This window comes from Lissotriton helveticus, chromosome 7 (assembly GCF_964261635.1).
Source record: "Lissotriton helveticus chromosome 7, aLisHel1.1, whole genome shotgun sequence".
Taxonomy (NCBI): Eukaryota; Metazoa; Chordata; class Amphibia; order Caudata; family Salamandridae; genus Lissotriton; species Lissotriton helveticus.
Window position 1 is genome coordinate 1,536,049,243 of NC_136068.1, and position 22,135 is coordinate 1,536,071,377.

General features: G+C 45.0%; 1 protein-coding gene across 1 annotated transcript in view; it reads left to right on the plus strand.

Moving 5' to 3' along the window:
* The window catches only part of LMTK3 (lemur tyrosine kinase 3), a 207,777-nt gene that overhangs the window by 37,239 nt on the left and 148,403 nt on the right, over nucleotides 1–22,135 (plus strand). Inside the window, exon 3 of the mRNA XM_078650948.1 lies at nucleotides 11,524–11,657. Coding sequence (XP_078507074.1) covers nucleotides 11,524–11,657 — 134 coding nt within the window. The remainder of the gene's footprint in view (nucleotides 1–11,523; nucleotides 11,658–22,135) is intronic.

Below are 22,135 nucleotides of genomic sequence, written 5' to 3' on the forward strand. Positions count from 1 at the left end.
CACAAACTCACCCAACCGGCTGTCTCTTCCCAGTCGCCGAGAAATTACTTCAGCATATTCCTTGCAGTGGCTGTTACTCCAACGTTATCTAGTTGATCCATCAGCTGCCCATTATTAACGGTATCAATGGCTGCCGATAGATCGAGCAAGATAAGTGATGCTCTACCCGCCCTGATCGAAAGAAAACTTAAGCTCCTTAGTGGCTTTAATAAGTGCGGTCTCAGTACTGTGACCCTCACGAAAGCCGAACTGAGTATCATCAAGGAGATTGTTAGGCTGAACATGAGTCGTAAGATGTTTGTTCATCCCTTTTTCACTCAGTTTGGCCAGCAGGGTTGGGTATGAGATTGGACAATAGCTGTTCAAGAGATTTTTTTAATAAGAGGCAAAACAGTAGCCTTTTTCCAGACAGATAGAAAAGAACCACAGGAACACATACTCTTAAAGATGTCAGTCAAACTGACAGCAATAGTCTCATCTACCATAGTAGCAAGCGTCAGTGGACAGGGATCACATGGGGAGCCTGAATTTGATAACTTAATTTAACTAATGACCTCATCTCTCAAGGGAGGAACAAATTGACTTAAGATGCTGTGCATAGCAACACATGAGGAAAGATGCGGGTCCGGATGGGATGGTAGTGTAGAAAATCGATCTTCAACTTTCCTAATAAAAGTATCAGCCACCGTACTACAAAAAGATTGACTAAAACATTTGACCCTTTAGGTGTAAGAGCTGTCAGTTTTTTGATGGTGGACAATAATTATTTTGTGGAATTCGCAGATGCAATGTGTCCCACGATAACCTGTACATCAAAATATTTTTTGCAACAATAGTAAAGACCAGCAATATTTGTGAAATCATATTAGGGTCGTACCACTAATATTGAACTGAAACCCACAAGTAGGGATACTTGGGGTTACTAGCAACTCTGAACTGGTTGTACAAATGGAAAGGTAGTTGTATGAGTGACTAGCAGCCCGTCCCGACGTTGTTCGGGTATGAAATAGAATGTGTGTAAGGTGTGTATTCAGATACGGTCATTCGCGTGTTACCCCGCTTGAGGCCCAGCTGCAGCCCTGGTTGATATTAGCAGGCGCGTGTCCCCCCGCTTGAGGCCCAGCCGCAGCCCTGGTTCATGTTATCAGGCGCATGTAATTAGTGCAGTGATCCGCCGCCTGAGCCCGGCTACAGCCCAGGCGGATGTTAGCAGGCGCGTGTAATTTGGTTTAATGTGATAGTTCAGTAACAGCACGCATGAGAGGCTGCAGTAATTGTCCCCGCAGACACACTCAGTTGCGTGTGCCCCCACTTGAGGGCCAGCGGCGACCGTCTAACAATTAGAATTGTGTGAGTCTTGAATGATTGTTTCCCGCTGTCCTTATTTTTTTATGACCCACACCGACGCTCTACGACCCGAGGGCTTTTTAGATGCACCCAGGCCAAGCCACACACTGCGTTCGGCCCTTTCAGATGCACCCAGGCCAAGGCACACACTGCATTCGGCACCCCCAGTATGTGTGAGACAACGGGCAGTCCCCCAAGGGAGTCTTGCGAATGGTTACTTACCACGCTTCGAGGTGAACGTCTTTGTGACGCCCCCAGCACGATCGGATTAATGTACGACCCAGATGGCATGACGTGCGGAACGTAGCACACGCCCCCAGTGTTTGTCACGCCCCCAGCGTGCCCCTTGATGCGTCGCAATTGCGTAATTGGCGCTTCACATGGCATGAAGGGCGGACACACGCCCACAGCACGGACACACGCCCACAGCATTTGTCACAGCCCCAGCGTGTCACGCCCCCAGCGTGCCCCTTGATGCGGCGCAATTACGACTCACATGGCATGAAGGGCGGAACGTACCACATGCCCCCAGTAGTATTGTCATTCATATAATTACAATGATGATTATTGATCATATTATTATAATGGTTTGTTGTTATTACAACCACTAATAAGAACAATAAAAATAGCAATAATCTCTATCCCTCTTCTGACATTGATTTTTAAACCCAGGGCCAGAGAGCACACCATGTTCATGTATGTAGAAGTACGGAGATACACTCTGCAGTAGACAAGTCACCACATCCAGAATTTCAGATGCCCCTTCTTCCTTTTGTTCATATCACTCTAGGCAGTCCCCCTGAAGCAAGACTGTGCGCTCCCAGTATTATGCCTATTATGGCCACCCGTCCCTTTTCTGACTAGCATTAATTTTATGACTTCAAAAATAATAAGAACCAGTTCCTACAATGGCTCAATACCACATGCTATGCCACAGTAGAAAACCATGTATTAATAAAGTAGCTCTCTCACTGGATATTCTGTCAAAGAATCTATCGGGAATGATCATAACTTAATACAGTTTCAAAAAACAGTGGCCTCTTTTGCCACTAAACCAGTTTCTTAGGTGTGTCTTTTAAGCCAAATAAATCATGATTCATTTTCTTTACACTATCACTGTATTTTTTACCAATATGTGTCCAACCCTGTTGTCTAAGCAAATGCTTTGCTCTTAGAACACTTAATACTAGAGTTCCATAATACCTCTATTTCGGTTACTGGTCATGCATTACGGCTCCAATAAAAAGCTCACTTGAAGCAGTCTACAAAGAATTCTAACAGGATTAGTGCAACTGGCAGTAATTAAAGTTGTGATCTGTCCATATTGGACACAAGACAACCCACGTCAGACTACTGCATGACAATACACTGCATCTTCCCACTAAACTAGAGTGTCTGCCTCCTTCTAGTCAGGAGATATAAAAACCCCAGCACACCCTTTCCTTCATGTGGCTTTGGTGGCACAAGCTAAGATGTACCTTACATGGTACAAAGATGGGCCTGGAACTGCTGATTCCACCTCTCTGGTAAACCAGGGGTATCAGACAAACGGAAGCATGCTTTCTTGTGCTCTATTCAACCAATGTATTTTTCAACATGCAATTGTTTTTCTGCTCCAGAATGTAATTGTAATTTTGTTACCGCTGTTTTGATATTTCAACTTCCTTATGTCAAGCGCTCTTTTAACGCCGGGTCTAGCCACGCTAGCGTTCTGCGGAGTCTGAGAACCATTGGCCGTTGTCCAGTCTAGCTGTCTTATGCAGCTATAGAGGAGTCTTGCTTTGGTTCACCCCTCAGCCGTCACCTACCCAGCCGGACATCGGACATTGTTTTCAACGGTTCTTCACGGTCTTGTCTGTCTGTTTCTTTTTTGCTCTGACTGTTTTGTCTCCCCTGAAATACTTTACCCCTTCTGGTGTACCTGACTCTATCAGCATTCCTTCCCCTGTTTACTTTTCCCCCTTTTCATTTAATTCCTCATAAAACGTGTTGTCTTGGCTATACTACGCGCTAATAACTTTTTGTTATTGTGCAATCTCATGTTCTTCTCATATGCCTATAACTGATGTCATTTCTTATAACTGTAACTGATGTAATTTTTGTAACTGTAACTGATGTTATTTTTTTAAGCTGTAACTCACTGATCCTCATGTAAAGCGCTCTGATACCCCGGGTCTAGCCAGCGCTATATAAAACTTTTTTCAAATCAAATCAGACATACTGTTGGACAGTTCATACTATATAAGAAAAATTGTCAGCTTAGACAACATAAATGTCAAAACTGTGCGAGAATGACTCCACATGCACCATCATGATATGTTAGACCTTATCCTGTCTGGCTCATAGTGCCCCTTCTGGAACTTTAAACCCTACAAGGTACCGGAGGTCATGTGCAACCTCAGAACATGACAACTTTAACTCCCCAAAGAAATCGTAGAAACAGATCATTCTCTTTCTGTAGTAACTCTTGCATTTCCAAAGAGACCCAAGAAGAACTTGAATTGGCATTTCAATTAATCCTTCAAGCATTATGATTCTTGTGTAAAATACCTGTGCTGCAATGATTATTAGAAGAAACAGAACAGCGTAATCAGCATTACTAGAATCATAAAAAAGATGACGAATTCAGCTATTATTCTGTTACACTGATTATAAGCATGCATTTTTGGTTTAAATCTTTTTATTGAAGGGCATGCCAGAGTAATGCTCACATCGTTATATGCATCAACATTGACACAGCTAGTAAAAAAATTGGCAGCATTCAACTGTTAGGGGGAAGAGAAAACAAGAAACATCTCAACCAACGTAAGGAAAAGGGGAATGAGGAGAGACAATGGAATCAAGAGAAACACATTCCCACCCCAAGCCCTCCCTCCTCCCAACCCCAAAATCCGGATCACCTTTGCTAAATGATTTAGACACAGTTGATTTACCTCATATGCATACATATCCACTCATGTGGTGAGGGCAGCTTCTGGTAAACGTAAAAGTCGTAAATATTTCAGGCAAGTGAGTTCTCTGAAATCGTGCATTAGGAGGGACAAATAAGGACGCCAGAGTTTCCCAAAGTTGTCACCATAATTTGTGAGTGTCATGGATATTCTTTCCATGCCCATAATGAACCATAGCTTGTTAAGCCAACTTGTATGCGTGGGGAGTTGTGGTGAACCCCAGTGTGTTAGAATGTTCTGTGTCACCGCTCCCAGCGCAAGGCCGATTTGTCTGCCACGTTTAGATTTAAAGGGATAGGTTAAAGGGTTAGGTAGGCCTAGTAAAACATAAGCCAAGAATCTAGGTATCTCTGTATCGAGATGGGCGTCTATCTCGTCTAGTAATTGTGTCCAAAATGGCTGGAGTCGGGGGCATTCCCATAGTATGTGTATTAGAGTCCCTTGGTAGCCTGGCGGGTGTGAGGTACCAGTACGAGGTGATTTTAACTAATGTTTCTATGCGGTAGGTATTACTGGCAGTGTGTTGGGCTCCATGGTGGATATCGCTCCATTCTTTCTCAGTTAGCTGCCTCCCTAATTCCTGCTTCCATTTATGTTGACCGGTCTTGTAGACATGTTTGTGAGTTTGTATTAGGAACATGTAGATCTCCAAAATGAGAAGTTTATCTGTAGTGCATAAAATGAACCAGTGTTCATATGCTGTGAAAGGTCTCTGTGTGAATAGTTTATTGCTAGGGTGTAGGAGCCAGGGGCGTAGTTGAAGGTAATGCAATTGTTCTGATTCAGGTTGGTTAAAATCGTTGCGTAGTTGTTAGAATTATATCACTCCGGCTTCATCTGCCATATGTCACATGACCCGACATTCAGTACTTCTCCATCAGTGCTTGCCTTGAAGTCTAGGCCAGGTTGGAAATCTGGGTTATCAAATAGCGGGGTCAACGGTGAGGGGTAAAAGGTGAGGCTGTGTTTGGTTCTTGTTTGGTCCCATGCTTACTCGCGTGATTGGGGAAAGATAGAGGTTTCGGGGTCTATTTGTTTTTTTGAGGAAGGAGACCTTCCACGTACCTGCATTTGCTCTCTCTTGGAAGAGCCAGTTTTCTCTGACTCTGGTTGGTACCACTCCACTAAGTATCTTATCTGTGTTGCTTGGTAGTACTTTTGGTGGTCAGGGATACATAGGCATAAGCATACATGTATACTCCTACCTAGTGCTTTCTAACATTAGGGGGTGCAAATCTGCTAGAATGACCTATGGTGATCTAATTTCCCAGTTACCTGTGGGTATGTTTTATCTAGGAGCCCGGTCTTGGGTAGAGTAGACCATCATTCTTCTCAGGAAGGTAAACAGGATTCAGCTGGGCTGGAATTCCTGCATGGGGTGACCTCAGCAGTGACAGCGGAATGCTACTTTGTCTAAAGAAAGGATTGGTGTTGTCTATATAATAAACTTCACCCATGCTACCATACTGGAGTCCCAGTCACGGCGTCATTTGCAGGGTTGTTCCCAGCGGACAACAAACATCAACATTTTCTGCAGTGAACTTAAGCCTGGTACAAAAATGTTCAAGGCCCTGATACTTAAGAAGTGTAAATGTAAACAAAACCATTTCAGAGATCCTATAGGTGTGAGTATGAAGAAGTGTGTCAAGAGTCAACGTTTAAGAAAGATGTCAACTTTAAGCGCACCATGTAAAATGGTGGTGTTCCTCTCCTGAGACCTATGTAACAATATAACAATACTGCATAGAATGAGAAGAAACAGTTCATCTTAATCAGGAAACGTCAATCCAGGGTATTTTTATGTTTTTGATGCTGGAGAAGGGTGCCATATGTGCTGACTCGGTACAAAAGGGGGTGGTAATGGACGGAGCATCTGAACCAATCAAACACTCACACCCAGTCAAAAGATCTGGGTTTAATCCATCACCGTTCTTTAGCCCACTCTGCCACCCCAGTTCAGACATGGCTATATGCAAATCAGTCTGACCCTGTGCCTCATGGGAACAGTCCAGCCCTATGTGCTGACTCGGCATGACTGGAAATGTCATGGATATAGTATAGCCGTAGGTTATTTTCATATTCTGGCTAATGCTCTGGATGTTAAAGAGAAAATTTGCCCATGGTAGGCAATAGGTTTTGAGTTAGTTTTGTCATTTCCTTTTTTTTAAAAAAAAGTTTTATTGTTTTATTGCAAGGAAATACAGCGAAGCGTAATTAAGAAAATAACACAATGTCTTCGAAAAGTACGTAACAAATTACAACACACACATAAATTAAACAGTATAATAAATTAAATCCATTCGGCAATTGGTGCCCAAATTTTCTCCCCCAAAACTTTTTTAGCCCCCTTTAGTTTGTATATAGCAGATTCAATGTTATACATATACAATAATTTTTCACGCCACATAAAGAATGAAGGCGGGTCCGAACTAATCCATTCCTTAGTAATACAGGATCTAACTGCGGCCATACAAAGAAATAAAAAATAAGAAGTTGGTCTTGGCCTAATAACAGTGTGTTTTGTCATTTCCTAAGCGCTTTGATTAGGAATGAATGCTCATGTACATGTTCTGTATTTTGAAATGACAGGAAGAATGGGAATTCAGAGAACGGCCTGGAATAGTTTTAGCCCCTTTGGAGCTAAATCTGATTGTTGAGGTGCATTTATACATGTTATAAACCTGCCCACACCTACTTAGAAACCTTTGACATGATCCCAACACCCATTTTTACCATTCTAAAAGTATACATTTCAAAAGAACTAACGCAGCTGTTCCCACCTTAAAAAAAATTAACAACACGTATGGGCTTCTTACATCTTGCACAAAAAGCACCAATTAAAATTCTCGTTTATAAACACACAATCTACTGGGAATGGAGATGTTACTCTTATTTTAGCCTACAAGGTGCAGGTGCCCTGTCCGTTCTAGCTTAACCTAGCTACATAAAAGTGGCCAATACTTTAATAGGGTAAACCTAAGTTAGGAAATTATTGAATTGGCGGAATTGGCTGGGACCAACGTTCCTCTTCATTCAGTAATTACCTCAAAATATACAACAATCAACATGCATTATCTAGAAGGTTTTATTGCTAGTAGTTTTACAGATGAAATATTCAATCTGAAATAACTACTAAGCAGTTTTGTGAATATATAATTAAGACAGGTGACCAGGAAAAAGCAGGAATGTTTTAAGGCTGTATAGAAAAATTCCAGTCCCTAACGAGAAGGTTTGAAAGGATACATACATAAGATAAACTGCACCTAACAGTTGGATAGACGATGCCACAAACAGCGGCTCACTCACTGTGTACAAGGTACAAGAACAGTTATCATTAGTGTATGGATTTGAATGGATAATTGCGTTTTAAAAAGCTATTTATGCCATACAACACACTGGGGTTCACCACAACTCCCCACGCATACAAGTTGGCTTAACAGGCTATGGTTCATTATGGGCATGGAAAGAATGCAAATACCGGGCATGTTGATGGTTCTCAACCTCCATAGCTATTGTAAAGATTTACATCCTAAGAAGATGGGAATCTCCAATGGCTCCGATGCATGAGTACAGCATAAAATAACATTGATCATGGTGGGTCGTGAACAGCTGATTTACAGGATTAATGATCAAGGATATATCTTTTAAGAGCTTTAGGGGGTCACTTCCTGTCGCCACCATTTTGCAAGTACTATTCAGGGACATAACAAAGGCCCTTGCAGCACCCCACAGGCTTACCCATACTAGAGGGGGCCCCCCTAAGACCCTACTGTTTTTAGTTTTTGGGGCCCTCTCAGCATATCTTACAGGGTGTCGCCTCAAGTATTGTTACGCCACTGATACTAATGACGATATAGTGGTAATTGCATTGTAGTCCACTTGCATATTCAATAACAGACTGACCTTGACAAACCCAACACATATTGGACTAGTACACAGTTGACCACATTACCGCGTTCAGTGCTTGCTTTGCCTTGATACCTACTCACCAGTGAATCCTCCCCTTCACTATTCATATATGTTGATAATTGAAATTGATACTGCTGAAAACTCTTGACCATAGTCAATACATTTCCTACTGTTGCCCTGTAGGCACTACATGTTTTCAAACTCTTGACAGCCCTCTTCTTGTATGCCCACCCACTTTTATTTTGTAATTTTTTTTAGCCGCCTTACGGCGTCACATCTGCTATTAAAAACTTGCTAAGATGACAGCTGACTCCACTGCTCTTTACACAGATGCACGGACACTTATCCATTGTTTTCACTTACTTGATATTCATGATATGGTTAATTAGCCAATGTAATTTCAGTAAGGACCCCCAACTGAAGTCAGAAACACAACTTCTTTAGGGTGACAACATTGCTCCTTTGATGTCCAACTCAAGTTTCTTTGGCTCATAAGTCTTCTCCATGCCATTATTTCCCAGCACTTTCATTATGGTCTCCACCTTGACTATTTGGTACAATATTTCATTTAATGATGTCATTGTACATTTTTTGTATACTTGTACAGGACCTTGCCATGGTAGAGAGAGCCTTCATCTAATGCTGCATATGTTACATTAAAGTTTAAAGTACTGTCATGTTCCAGCTGTCTATAAAAAGAACTGCTTATGCAAATAATTAATCTTAAAAAATAAATTTTAAGTGAAAAGGATATTGACCTTTTTGTGGCGAATACTTACTAGCCATTTCCAATCCAAGCTTAAAGACCTAGCTCGGAGACCCTGTCAAAAGAAATGGAAATCTCCCTGTACTAGTTTGTCTGTACAGCATTCGATTTTTATGGACCTATTTAGAGTTTGGTAGACAATATGCTGGGGAACAGCGTTTACAACGCAACTTTTACACCGAAGTACCTTTACGACGCAACCATTACAACGCAACTTTTACAACGACTTGCGCTGGGGGGCGCTCTAGGATAGGGAATAGTTTTAATTTACTATCCAACACCTTCCCTACTATCCACGGGGACTGGAGTTGAAATAGTAAATTAAACTATTCACTATCCAGCGCCCCCCAACACAAGTCGTTGTAACGACTTGCGTTGTAAAACTTGCGTTGTAAAGGCATGCGTTGTAAAAGCATGCATTGTAACGACGTGCATCCCAATATGCTACATGTAAATGTGACAAACATCTTGTCTGCCACATTGCTAGTTTCAATAGCTATCATGCGCTTGTAATATGGTGGACGAAACATCTTACACATCTTGCCAATCTTTAAACAAAGCATTTCGTTTTTTGATACCTTTAGGCTCTCATTTACTAAAATTTGCACAGACATTTGCACCATGCAAAGGAATGTAGTGCTTCGAGCAAGGATCTTTCAAATTATAAGTTAGTTATGAACCTTTGTAGCACATTATGCAGTGCCCGCCCCACTATCATTCTTAATAAACAAGGGTCTAAATCCAATGCTCTTGACACCTGCTCCCTGGAATGGAAAAACTTGCAAATAAAATAGTTTACTCATCAGCTGTACTGTCAAACAATCTATTAGGATTGATCACTGCTTAAGTTAATAGCCTGTGTGTCATTTTCTTTACAGCCTCACATTTATGATAACATCCATAACTATATTAATCAAACAATCTTATCTAAGAAACACATTTGCAGATAGATAACTGAATACTAAAGTTCCATACTATCTCTTTTTCAGTAACTGATCATACATAGACTATAACTAAATTACATTTTTACTTATTGGCTAGACTATTATTATAGACCTCTTGAGTTACCTTTCTCCTGATCAACACAATTCGGTTATTGTGGGTATCATGTATTTAGGGCACAATCACACATGACAAACATTACTTGCATTCCAAACTGCTAGAATTTTGTGAAAGGGGAGACATTTGAAAATTAGATTCCATTTAAATGATAGAAGAAATACTTAATAACAATGATGTTGATGATGATGATGACGACTATGATGACAATAAATAATAGCAAATAATGATAATAATAATAATAGTATTAATAATACAATCATGAAAATAACTTGTTTTATATAGCACCTCATCCCACACCTCTGCCATTTCTAAGTAGCATAAATATCACATGTTAATGTTACCCAATTTAATGATACTTGTCTCACAGAGATGTGATAGTAGTATGAGAGGCTGTATGCTCAAGTTACAGTGTGAAAAGCAGACACATATAGCTCTAATTAGTGTTTTAATCAGTAGTACGTAAAATAAGGCAAGAGCTGATTGCACACATCACAAGGGTCTCCTGGTCATTACTACCTCTATGGGAGGAGACTAAACGCCTCTTTTATAGTGTGACAATAGATGCATCAATTTCCATTAATTTTATGCCTGTCTGAGCAAAAAACTAAATCTTAGCTGCATGCGATTGGTAAATAATATTCAAGTTTTCAAGAATCACAAATTGAACTAAAGCCACAGGGTAAAGAATGGCTTATATAATCAACTGTGCAGTGCAAAGAGACTTTCATGTTCTCAGATATAAGTAATCCTAAAAAGAGCCAATACTTTGTATTTCATAACTGTATTCTCTTTTACGCAGCTCCTCTTACCATACTCCTACCGTACTTGTGATTGCACTTGGTTATTCTTAGGGCCTCACTTACAGTTGGGTGGTAACAGACCCATCCACCCCCTCTCGCAGCCTCGCTTTATTTAGAGTCTGGTGGCTTTCATGATGGTGGAGTTGCCATTCCAATACTACAGTGACCAGATCTCCACATTCTCTGTTGGGGTCTTGGTCAAATGTATCTACTCCAATCAGTGTGTGGTATGTGTAGAGATGAATTCATTTCCGTTGCTCAATGTATAGGTATTTTCTCACACCTTTAAACAATCAACAACTCTGGGGTAAAAATTCTACATCACCCTGTATAAAATGGTCATGCGCACAAATGATCTAGAAGCTCTAGGAATAATTGGTAAATTGGGATGCGATGTGTTGAAGTAATTAATATATAAGTTGAAAACGTAAAACTGCTTGATAAATGGGGAAATCACATAGAAACTGACGTGACTTGTTAACAAGTCGTTTGTTTTAATTTTTTCGAGTAATTGCAGATACATTCATCTAGCTTTGTATCGAATTTCTAGGTAAAGAAATGTGAGAGGAAGTGACAGCTTACTCAACATGCGTGTAGATTTGACAAACTGACTAGAACTGTGTAATAAAACCTAAGCCATAAATGCTTTAATTTATAAACAAGGCGTTTCCCTTTCTTCTCTTTTAAGATGGCTCTTCCCAAGGGCGGGTGCCCCTTGCTCCACCCTATGCCGTAGTCCTGATTTCCTGCTCAGGCCTGCTGGCCTTTGTTTTTCTCCTCCTCACCTGCTTGTGCTGCAAAAGGGGAGATGTCGGCTTCAAGGTGAGTGAAGGGAGAGTTGGGAGTAGGGATGGGAATGGGTGCCTTGTTCAGAGATATCCCAACGTCAAGCATGTGGTGGTGTTGCTAGAAGTGACAGATAAAACAAGCATTGACAAAGCCAATTGGTCTCGGCAATGTATTGTCAATGTGAGAAACACAGAGATGAACACTATGCGACTCAGAGTGATTTAAATCAACATTGGACAAAAAAATCAGAAAAGCTCATTTTAATCTGTAAGAGCTCGAAAGCACTATGACTCCTAGCTGTAATACCATGTCAGTTATAATTTAACCATGTGTCTGCTTAACATCGGTCCAAAGTGCTGCAAGCAAGCATCAGTACCAGTGCACTCACCCCCAGCGACGAGAGTCAAAAATCCTGCAAGCGAGATCCTAAAATGAGTCAAGCCATGACTGAAAAGCGAACATGGTCTAGAGCAGCATCTCGCTGTCAGCAACATAGAAAAGGGACAAACAGGCAACATGCAACTCAAAGGCAGGGATGAGGGTGAAGGCGGAGGAGCATTTTTTCTTGTGCTCGGCGATTCAGTTCTGCGGAAAACACTGAAACGAAGCACCAATCTGCATAGTGCCCACACCGTCATCCGCTCCCCCCAACACATATTACATTTGCCCATATAATGATTACACCGACACTTTGTTTATGGGTAAAGAACTGCTGCAGGTTTATTTTCATACAACAAAAGTATGACGTTTTAGTGGGTTATCTTACGGGCGATCCAGGGCAGGCAGCCCCTTGCTGCCCGCCCGCCTTATGAGCCAGCCGGCACGGTGGGTTGACGCCCGGACAGTGCAGAACCTTTGCAGATCCCCTTACGGATCATGTGATCATGTTTCCCGGAACCTCCCTGCGGCTCCAGGTCTTTGGCTCAGGCACCCTTACTGTGCCAGGCAGAGGTACCCTTACTGTACCGGTCCGCCGCAGAGGTACCCTTACTGTACTCGTCTGCCTCCAGATCGCCCTGTAACTCCACCTGCAACACAAAAAGAAACATCAAAACATCCAAATTTCATGACACCTGCCCAGCTGCTGGGTACGAGGATAGGGTGGGTGCAGCGCGTCAGGCAGGCAGCAGGCTGATCGGCGGGTCAAAGAGGCCGATCTGGGGGGCGGCAGGAGCCTAAATACCTGTGCCGCCCCCAAGCGTGAGCCCTCCCCCAGATGCACATACTGTGCCACCGCCCAGGGGAGGGGATGGTGAGCCAGCCCGAGCCGTCCCCTCCTTGGGACCAGGAGGGGGAGGGGTGCTCCGACTAGTGGGCACTAAAAGGCTGCCCTGCTGATGTCCCCCTGCGGGGATGTCAGGCAGGCAGCAGGCTGATCGGCGGGTCAAAGAGGCTGATCTGGGGGGCGGCAGGAGCCTAAATACCCGTGCCGCCCCCAAGCGTGAGCCCTACCCCAGATGCACACACTGTGCCACCGCCCAGGGGATGGGATGGTGAGCCAGCCCGAGCCGTCCCCTCCTTGGGACCAGGAGGGGGAGGGGTGCTCCGACTAGTGGGCACTAAAAGGCTGCCCTGCTGATGTCCCCCTGCGGGGAACGCGGACAGCGGCACGAATATTGTAAACTGAGTTGATAATTTCGAAGTATCTTTTGTAACTGTCGATGGTGAAGGGATATGTACCCTTCAAATGTGGCAATAGATGTTCTGCACTTTTGAAGGTATACAGACCGCTTACTCTGCATATTGCTACACAGTACTCCACGGTGTGTCCTCATTGAGTTTAATATGATAAACAGCATTTTAAATAGCTGGAACGAGGCAAACTAAATATTCTGGATTTATTTACAGATAATAAACTAACACCAGTAGGTGACTAGGAGCATGTCATGTAGTGATCCAGTGTCTTTATTTAGCTTGTGCACTGGTAAAGATGTTAGATTGAGCAAGATGGTCTTTAAGCATACATAGCTGAAGAAATGTGTGATACTTTCCTATATTATATAAAAGCAGGGGGTGCATGTTAGTTTTTAGCCATCATCTATTCATTACTCCAGGGGAGCATAAAATATTCTGTATGCTTGATAGGGCAAAATAGGAGCCAGATTTGGGAGTTCAGTTATCAGATAATCAGCAGAGTAAAGCATTCATTTAAAACAAGAATGTGTTGTTTAATGGGAAATAAACATATTTACACAGGTACTACATGAACCCAAGCAAAATAACTAAGTTTAGCACAATATTCACCGTAGATGTCCAAAAGATACATGTACGAATGCTTTTTTACATGGTCCATGGCATGTCCTTTGATTGCTGCATTTAGGAGCAAAGGCGCATATGTATGAAACGATTTTTTATTCGCAAACGCTGCGAATCGCAAAAAAAAGTGTTTGCGAGTAAAAAATTGCAAAACGCGATGTATGAGTCATTTTCGCATTGCATTATTAGAGAATCGCTAATTTTGCGATTCTCAATTTTGCGTAAGCATTTAAGGAATCGCAATTTCCGATTCCTTAAATGCTATGTAACAAGCACCCAAGTTGTGCGATTTCTCCTTAAGAAATCGCAAATTACCACCAACTCCAAGTTGGTGATAATTTGCGATTTCTTTCAAAAATGCACTTTTTGGCATTTTTCAAGGTGCCATGTGGCGCACATACATGCCCTTGGAGCCATACATGCCCTTGGCGCCATACGCGCACACATGCTCATTTCAGGGGTGCATCAGGGTGTCCTTATGACACCCTTGCACCCTTGAAATTATTCTCAATTTGCGATTCTCAAATTGCGAATCGCAAATTGAGAATTACTTCCCATTCATTCCTATGGGCCTCCTGGCCCCTTGGAATGAATGGGAAGGTATTCCTTAATTGCGATTTCGCAATTTGCTAATCGCAATTAAGGAGTACCAAGAAATCACAAAATATTTGCGAATTTTTAAATACATCCCGTTTTGCGATTCTCAAATAGTGATTCTAAAAAAATCACTATTTGAGGACCGCAATAACGGATTTTGATACATATGCCCCAAAGTGATTAACAAAATAGGGCTAACACACAGAGTTTTTCTATCTACCCCGAACTTGACCTGAAGGTATCAGAGTGCTTTAAATGATCATCTGTTGCATTACACAAGGACACATTTTTTTTTTTGTTAGGCATCGGGAGATGTAGTGATTTTTCCAGAATCACAGTAAGTTGAGGGTCGTTGCAGAGACTCGAACCCGGTTCCCCAGATTTAAGGTCGACCGCCTTAGACGTTAGGCTAAATCCTCTCCCTCTTGGCAGTTCAATTTCTAAAACTTTAGCTAGTTCAGTTACAGTTTCAGTGTCTGACATTAATGGCCAAACAGAGGATTATATTGAGTTTCATAAGGAAGGAATCACCCAACGACACTGAAAATAAGGTTGAAATCTTCCACACTTATCAGAATATTACATGCACATTGCTCTGAATACACATATGGCCACAGGAGTGCAATTGGGTTGTCTAACTGGTTGGAACTATACTGGAGACAACACGGAATGCGACACATCCTAATCATACATTTGGGCTTCATCGATATCGGTTTACATCCTTTACAACACAACTTTTACCACGCAGTGCCTTTACGACGCAACTTTTACAACGCAAACCATTACAACGCATTGCGCTGGGGGGCGCTCTAGGATAGGGAATATGTTTAATTTACTGTCCAACACCTTCCCTAGTGTCCACGGGGACGGGAGTTGGAATAGTAAATTAAACTATTCACTATCCAGCGCCCCAAAGCACTATACGTTGTAAAGGTATTCATTGTAAATACAGCGTTGTAAAGGCATGCGTGGTAAAAGTATGCGTTGTAAAGTCATACATTCTCGATATCTACTGTATTGGTGATGCTTTGTATTGATCACTAATTTGCAGGGCGAAGATAGATTTGTGAGGGTTCCCTCAAAATGAAAGTTATGAAAATTAGTTTTCAGTAGTGCTTTAAGCAAGGATTTTAAGCCAACGTGATATGTTTTAAAGAGTAATTAAGCACTCCTTTCGTTCTTTCTCTGCCTCTGACATCACACGCTAGCACTTTCCTGTTTCTTTCTTTCCCTTACTTTTTCGGGTAGTCTCTCTCTGCTCATCAATTTTTTTCTGCCCTTCTCCTCTTTATCTCCTGTTTTATTCCAGTCTCTGCCTTTTTTTTCTTAGTCTCCATCTCTACCTTTCCTGTCTCTCTTCCTTCCTCTTCTGCATCCAGTTTCTCTCCCTTGATATCTCTAGCTTATATACTTTTAGTTCTGTCTGTCTATCTCTATATCTTTTTTCCTAGTTTCTGTTTGTTTTCACCTGTTACCATTCTCTTTTGTGTTCCAAAACCCTTTCTCCAGTCTATACCTTCCCATTGTTCCCATTTCTTGCTTTTTCTATCCTGGACTGTATTATTTACTTATTTTGCCTTGAGACTCTCTTTCGCTCTCTTTTCCTTAGTTATTACCCTCTCTCTCTCTCCCTTAGTTATTTCTCTCTCTCTCTCTCTCCATAGCCAGTAGGTAATTATAGTTAGGACCAAAGTTTCAATAGGAAAAGTGTTTTTAGTTTTGCCAATAACTTTGGCTCTGCTTGATGAATCTTCACTTTTCGCAAAACGTCCCCTTTTTGGTTTGGCTGCTTTGTTGGAAGTATCTGGGTGATCCGTCAAGCGGGGGCTGAGAAAAAAGGTGGCCCCAAAACATGTTTTCCCCATGCTATGTCTATGGGAATTTTTCATTTTTTGAACACGACTACAGCCCGAACTGCTGAATGGAATTACACATAATTTCGCAGAAAGCTAGATGTTGGTTCAGAAAGCATGCTTTTTCTGATTTTTTTGTAAATCTGTTCAGTAGTTTCAGAGAAATGAAAGTTGAAAAAATATAGATCTCTGGGGACGAGAGTCCTTGCAGATGCAGTGTCAGAGGCATATCCTACAAAAATTTGATTGGCCGACAACACTTCATTCATGAAGTCTTGGCAGCCATCTTTGGACTCGGCTTGAAGCAGTCCTGACCCCCCAGACATGGTGGGGGGGGGGGGAGGGGGTATCCCACATGGACCTCGCCAGTGTTTAAAAGGTTTTTTCATTTTATTTTGCCTCAGACGGAGGCTGGTGGATTTGCTGGTGGATTTGCGAATATGTGGCAAAATAAGGAGGGGGGTCGCGCGAACTCCCTCTGGTCCCGGGGACCGCCACCTCCTTGGGTCCTTGGGGCTTTACATTTTAATTAATGTGGGGGGGGGGGGACGCAGCCACCTCCCTGAAGCTTTTCACAAACTGATGGTGAGAGAGTCATGGGCCCCCCGGGGCAAATAAGAATATGGGAGTAGGGCCACGTGGCCCCTCTCCAGGAGCCCTACATAGGCCCTGGGAACAGCCCACCCCACTAGGGCCGGCTGCAGCAATGTCCCGGGGTGCCATCGTCTGGCTGCTCAGAGACTGCACTACCGCTGCCCCCCTCTGTGTCTCATGCCATCTTCTGGTTGTTCAGAAACTGCACTGCTGCTAGGCCCCTGCTGTCTCTCGTGCCATCCTAGGTTGCGCACACAATGTACTGCTCCTGTATACCCTGCTTTGTCTCGTGCCATCTATCTTCTGGCTGTTCACGGACTGCACTGCTGCTGTGCCCCCACTGAGTCTAATGCCATCTTCTGCCTGCTCACGCACTGCACTGCTGCTGTGCCCCTGCGGTGTCCATGACATCTTCTGGCTGCTCACACACTGCACTGTTGCTGGTTCCCTGCTTTGTCCATGACATATTCTGGTTGTTCACAGACTGCACTGCTGCTGGGCCCCCACTGTGTCTCATGCCATCTTCTAGCTGCTCACAGACTGCACTGCTGCTGGGCCCTCACTGTGTCTCATGCCATCTTCTGGCTGCTCACAGACTGCACCGCAGCTAGGCCACCGCTGTGTCTTGTACCATCTTCTGGCTGCTCTTAGACTGTGCTACTGCTAAACCCCCACTTTTTCTCTGCCATCCTCTGAGCCCCAGCTGTGTCAGGTGACTGACACTGAATGGACATGGTCTCAGTGCTTACTTTTAGACTGTCCACCACTGACGCACTTTTTCCAGCGGTGTACGCTATATGCGTGATTTCAGACAGATTCAAACTTTCTGTACACCTATCACCAAAGGTGGAGTTCATTTTGCGAATTCCAGAGCTCAAACCTCTTGAGTTTCAATCAATCAATCAATCAATCACTCAATCATTTGTAAAGCACACTACATACCCGCGAGGGTCTCAAGGCGCTGGGTGGGAGGTCCGCTCCTGACCGAACAGCCAGGTCTTGAGCACCCTCCTGAAGGTCAGCAGGTCTTGGGTCTGTGGTAGGCTCAGTGGGAGGGTGTTCCATGTCTTGGCGGCAAGGTGGGAGAAGGATCACCCACCGGTGGTTGTTCTTCAGATGCGCAGGACGGTGGCAAGTGAGAGGTCGGCGGAGCATAGCTGGCGGTTGGGGATATAGAAGGAAAGCCGTCTGTTGAGATAGGCTGGGCCTGTCTTGTGGAGTGCCTTGTGTGCGTGGGTGAGGAGCTTGAAGGATATCCTCTTGTTGACGGGGAGCCAGTGCAGGTTTCTCAGGTGGGGGGTGATGTGAAGTGGGGTGGTACGTTGAGGATTAGTCGTGCCGAGGCGTTTTGGATGCGTTGTAGTCGTTTGATGAGCTTGGTCAGGGCTCCCGCGTAGAGGGCGTTTCCGTAGTCGAGTCTGCTGCTGACGAGGCCCTGGGTGACTGACTTTCTTGTATCTGTCGGGATCCATCTGTGAATCTTGCTGGGCATGCAGAAGGTGTTGAAGCAGGAGGAGGAGACGGTGTTGACCTGCTTGGTCGTTGAGAGGTTTGAGTCGAGGATGATTCCCAGGTTGCGTGCATGGTCGGTGGGTGTTGGGGCTGCCCCCAGTGCAGTCGGCCAACAGGAGTCGTCCCAGGCTGAAGGGTTGGAGCCGAGAATGAGGACCTCCGTCTTGTCCGATTTCAGCTTCAGACAGCTGGTCTTCATCCAGTCGGCGACGGCCTTCATTCCTTCGTGGAGATTGTCTTTGACTGTGATGGGGTCCTTGGTGAGTGAGAGAATCATCTGAGTGTCATCGGCGTAGGAGATTATGTTGAGGTCGTGCTGTCGGGCTACGTGTGCGAGCGGGGCCATGTAAACATTGAACAGCGTCGGCCTGAGGGAGGATCCCTGGGGTACGCCGCAGATGATCTTGGAGGTTTTGGAACGGAATGGGGGAGGTGGACACTCTGGGTTCTGCCGGAGAGGAAGGAGGTGGTCCAATCCAGAGCCTTGTCTCGGATCCCTGCGGCGTGGAGGCGTGCGCGTAGTGTGCCGTGGCAGACGGTGTAGAAGGCGGCAGAGAGGTCTAGGAGAATGAGTGATGTGGTCTCGCGGTTGTCCAGCAGGGTCCTGATGTCGTCGGTGGCGGCAATGAGGGCAGTCTCGGTGCTATGGTTGCTGCGGAACCCTGACTGGGAAGGGTCCAGGATTCTGTTTTCTTTGAGGTATCGGGTTAGCTGTCTGTTGACGGTTTTCTCGATGACATTGGCCGGGAAGGGGAGCAGAGAGATGGGCCGGAAGTTCTTGAGGTCTCTTGGGTCTGCCTTAGGTTTTTTGAGTAGGGCGTAGATCTCGGCGTGTTTCCAGATCTCTGGGATGGTCGGGGTCTCGAGGGAGAGATTGATGGTGTTGCGCAGGTGGGGTGCGATGGTGCTGCTTGCTCTGTTGAAGGCGTGGTGCGGGAATGGGTCCCATGGAGAGCCGGAGTGGATTGAGCGCATGGTCTTTGTGGTGTCATCGATGCTCACGCTGGCCCAGGCTAGCAGGGGGTCATGGTCGATGGTGTACGGAGGGTCTGTTGTGTTGCTGGCTGGCTGGGTGTTTAAGCTGTCGTCGATGTCTGCTATCTTGCGGTGGAAGAAGGTGGCGAGGGAGTCGCACAGGGCTTGCGACGGCAGGATGTCGTTGGTGTTGGAGCTGGGGTTGGAGAGTTCCTTCACGATGTTGAAGAGCTCCTTGCTATTGTGTGTGTTGTTGTCGAGGCGATCTTTGAAGGAGGTCCTCTAGACCGCCCTGATGAGGTGGTGGTGGTTGCAGATGGCGTCCTTGTGTGCTGCATGGCTGTCCGGAGTTTGTTCACTGTGCCATTTCTTCTCTAGTTTTCGGCAGGCTTGCTTGGAGGCTAGGAGTTCTGGGGTGAACCAGCTGGCCCTCTTGCTGGTGTCTCTGTGGTGGGTTTCTTCAGCGGGGCGCGGGTGTTGGCGCAGTCCTCGATCCAGCGTCTGAGGCTGTGGGCAGCGTCGTCGGTGTTGGAGAGTTCGGTGGGTGGGCTGAGAGCAAGGTTTGCGTGTAGTTGGTCTTCGGTGATTTTGCTCCAGCAGCGGCGGGGGATCTGTTGGGTGTGGTGGTGGGTGGTAGGTTTCTGGAAGGCGAAGTGGATGCAGCGGTGGTCGGTCCAGAGGAGTTCGGTGGTGTGGCTGATGGAGACATACAGGCTTGAGGAGAAGACTGGGTCGGGCGTGTGGCCGGGTGAGTGGGTGGGCGTTGTGATGAGTTGCTTCAGTCAGAGGTTGGCGAGGTTATCGATCAGGGTTGTGGAGTTGTTGTCGTTGTTGTTCTCAAGGTAAAAGTTCAGGTCTCCGAGGAGGATATAGACGGTGGAGGTCAGGGCGTGCATGCTGATCAAGTCGGCGATGGAGTCGCTGAGCTGGGGGCGGGGTCCGGAGTGGGTCGGTAGACGAGGGTGCCTCTGAGGGTGGAATTAAGGTCTGTGTGGGTCTGGAAATGCATGTGTTCGGTGGTGCTGAGCGCGTCATCGGTGCTAGTCGAGTTTAGTCTGTGCAGTGCTCCACCAGAGAATGCAGCGTGCAAAGACTCAGTGCAGGCAGCCTGGAATGGTGACCTACTTTCAGTGGATTCCTGGAGACTCCTCCACACTCTAGCATTGAGAGCAACAGAAAAGCACAAGACCTCAGCCTTTCTAAGATCTTCTGGAGATGTAGGCATGGTCTATGTGCCAGTTATATGTTAATCTTGCCTAAGTTGTCATTGACCCTGTTCCATCCCTAATGGTCAATGGAAGGACTATCCTATGGGGTAATGTGGAGACTCCCCAGTAGCCCAGCTATATAGTTACATCATGTACCATTAATTGCATGCATACATTTTAAGAAGGGTTGGTACTATCTCATTAAATTTAAAACAGCTCTAAGGAGAAAGCATTGGTAAAGCCAGCAGGTCTCGACTACAGTGGGAGGGAGCAAGTAACACGGAGGGTGAAGCAACATGGAGGGCGGGGAATTTGGGACCCGAACCAACACGGAGGATGAGTACATGAGGGAGACTGTTGTAAAAGACAGCCACTCAAGTCGGGTGCTTAGACAAAAAGAAAAAAGTAGAGCCCATTAAGGGAGCAGTTGAAGGACACAAAAACTTGGGTCATTCTCCAGGGGAGAGACAAAAAAAAGAAGCGAAAATTAACGTTGCACAAGCCAGCTTATGAAAAGCAAGCAAATGAATGTGACAATAAAGCCAACCAATGGCAAGCACATGGCGGCCTCTGAGTCCTCTGTAAGTAAAAAAACATTCTTGCAAGCGGCTGCACCTTTCAAGACGAAACCTAAAGTAATGATACAGAGCAATTAAAAGTATTACAGACTGTGAATGAGTCTGCGTTGCCCATTAAAAGACAGTCATGGCTAAAGAACGGTGATGGATTAAACCCAGATCTTTTGACTGGGTGCGAGTGTTTGATTGATTCAGATGCTCCGTCCATCACCACCCCCTTTTGTACCGCTTTTGGCCGTCATAAGTGTGGCAGGGTATGCTCAGACGTGAGTCCCTTGCTCACTTTGCCACTGGATTCATGCAAGCCGGGCTGAAGACGGCTGGAATGCCAGAAACCGGTCCTCGGAAGCTTGGTTCCGGTCCAGGGAAGACATGGCTTGGCAGTTCGGGCTGGACTGTTCCCATGAGGCACAGGGTCAGACTGATTTGCATATAGCCATGTCTGAACTGGGGTGGCAGAGTGGGCTAAAGAACGGTGATGGATTAAACCCAGATCTTTTGACTGGGTGTGAGTGTTTGATTGATTCAGATGCTCCGTCCATCACCACCCCCTTTTGTACCGCTTTTGGCCGCCATAAGTGTGGCAGGGTATGCTCAGACGTGAGTCCCTTGCTCACTTTGCCACTGGATTCATGCAAGCCGGGCTGAAGACGGCTGGAATGCCAGAAACCGGTCCTCGGAAGCTTGGTTCCGGTCCAGGGAAGACATGGCTTGGCAGTTCGGGCTGGACTGTTCCCATGAGGCACAGGGTCAGACTGATTTGCATATAGCCATGTCTGAACTGGGGTGGCAGAGTGGGCTAAAGAACGGTGATGGATTAAACCCAGATCTTTTGACTGGGTGTGAGTGTTTGATTGATTCAGATGCTCCGTCCATCACCACCCCCTTTTGTACCGCATTAAAAGACAAGCATCCGCAGAGAGAAATGTTTGTACTGT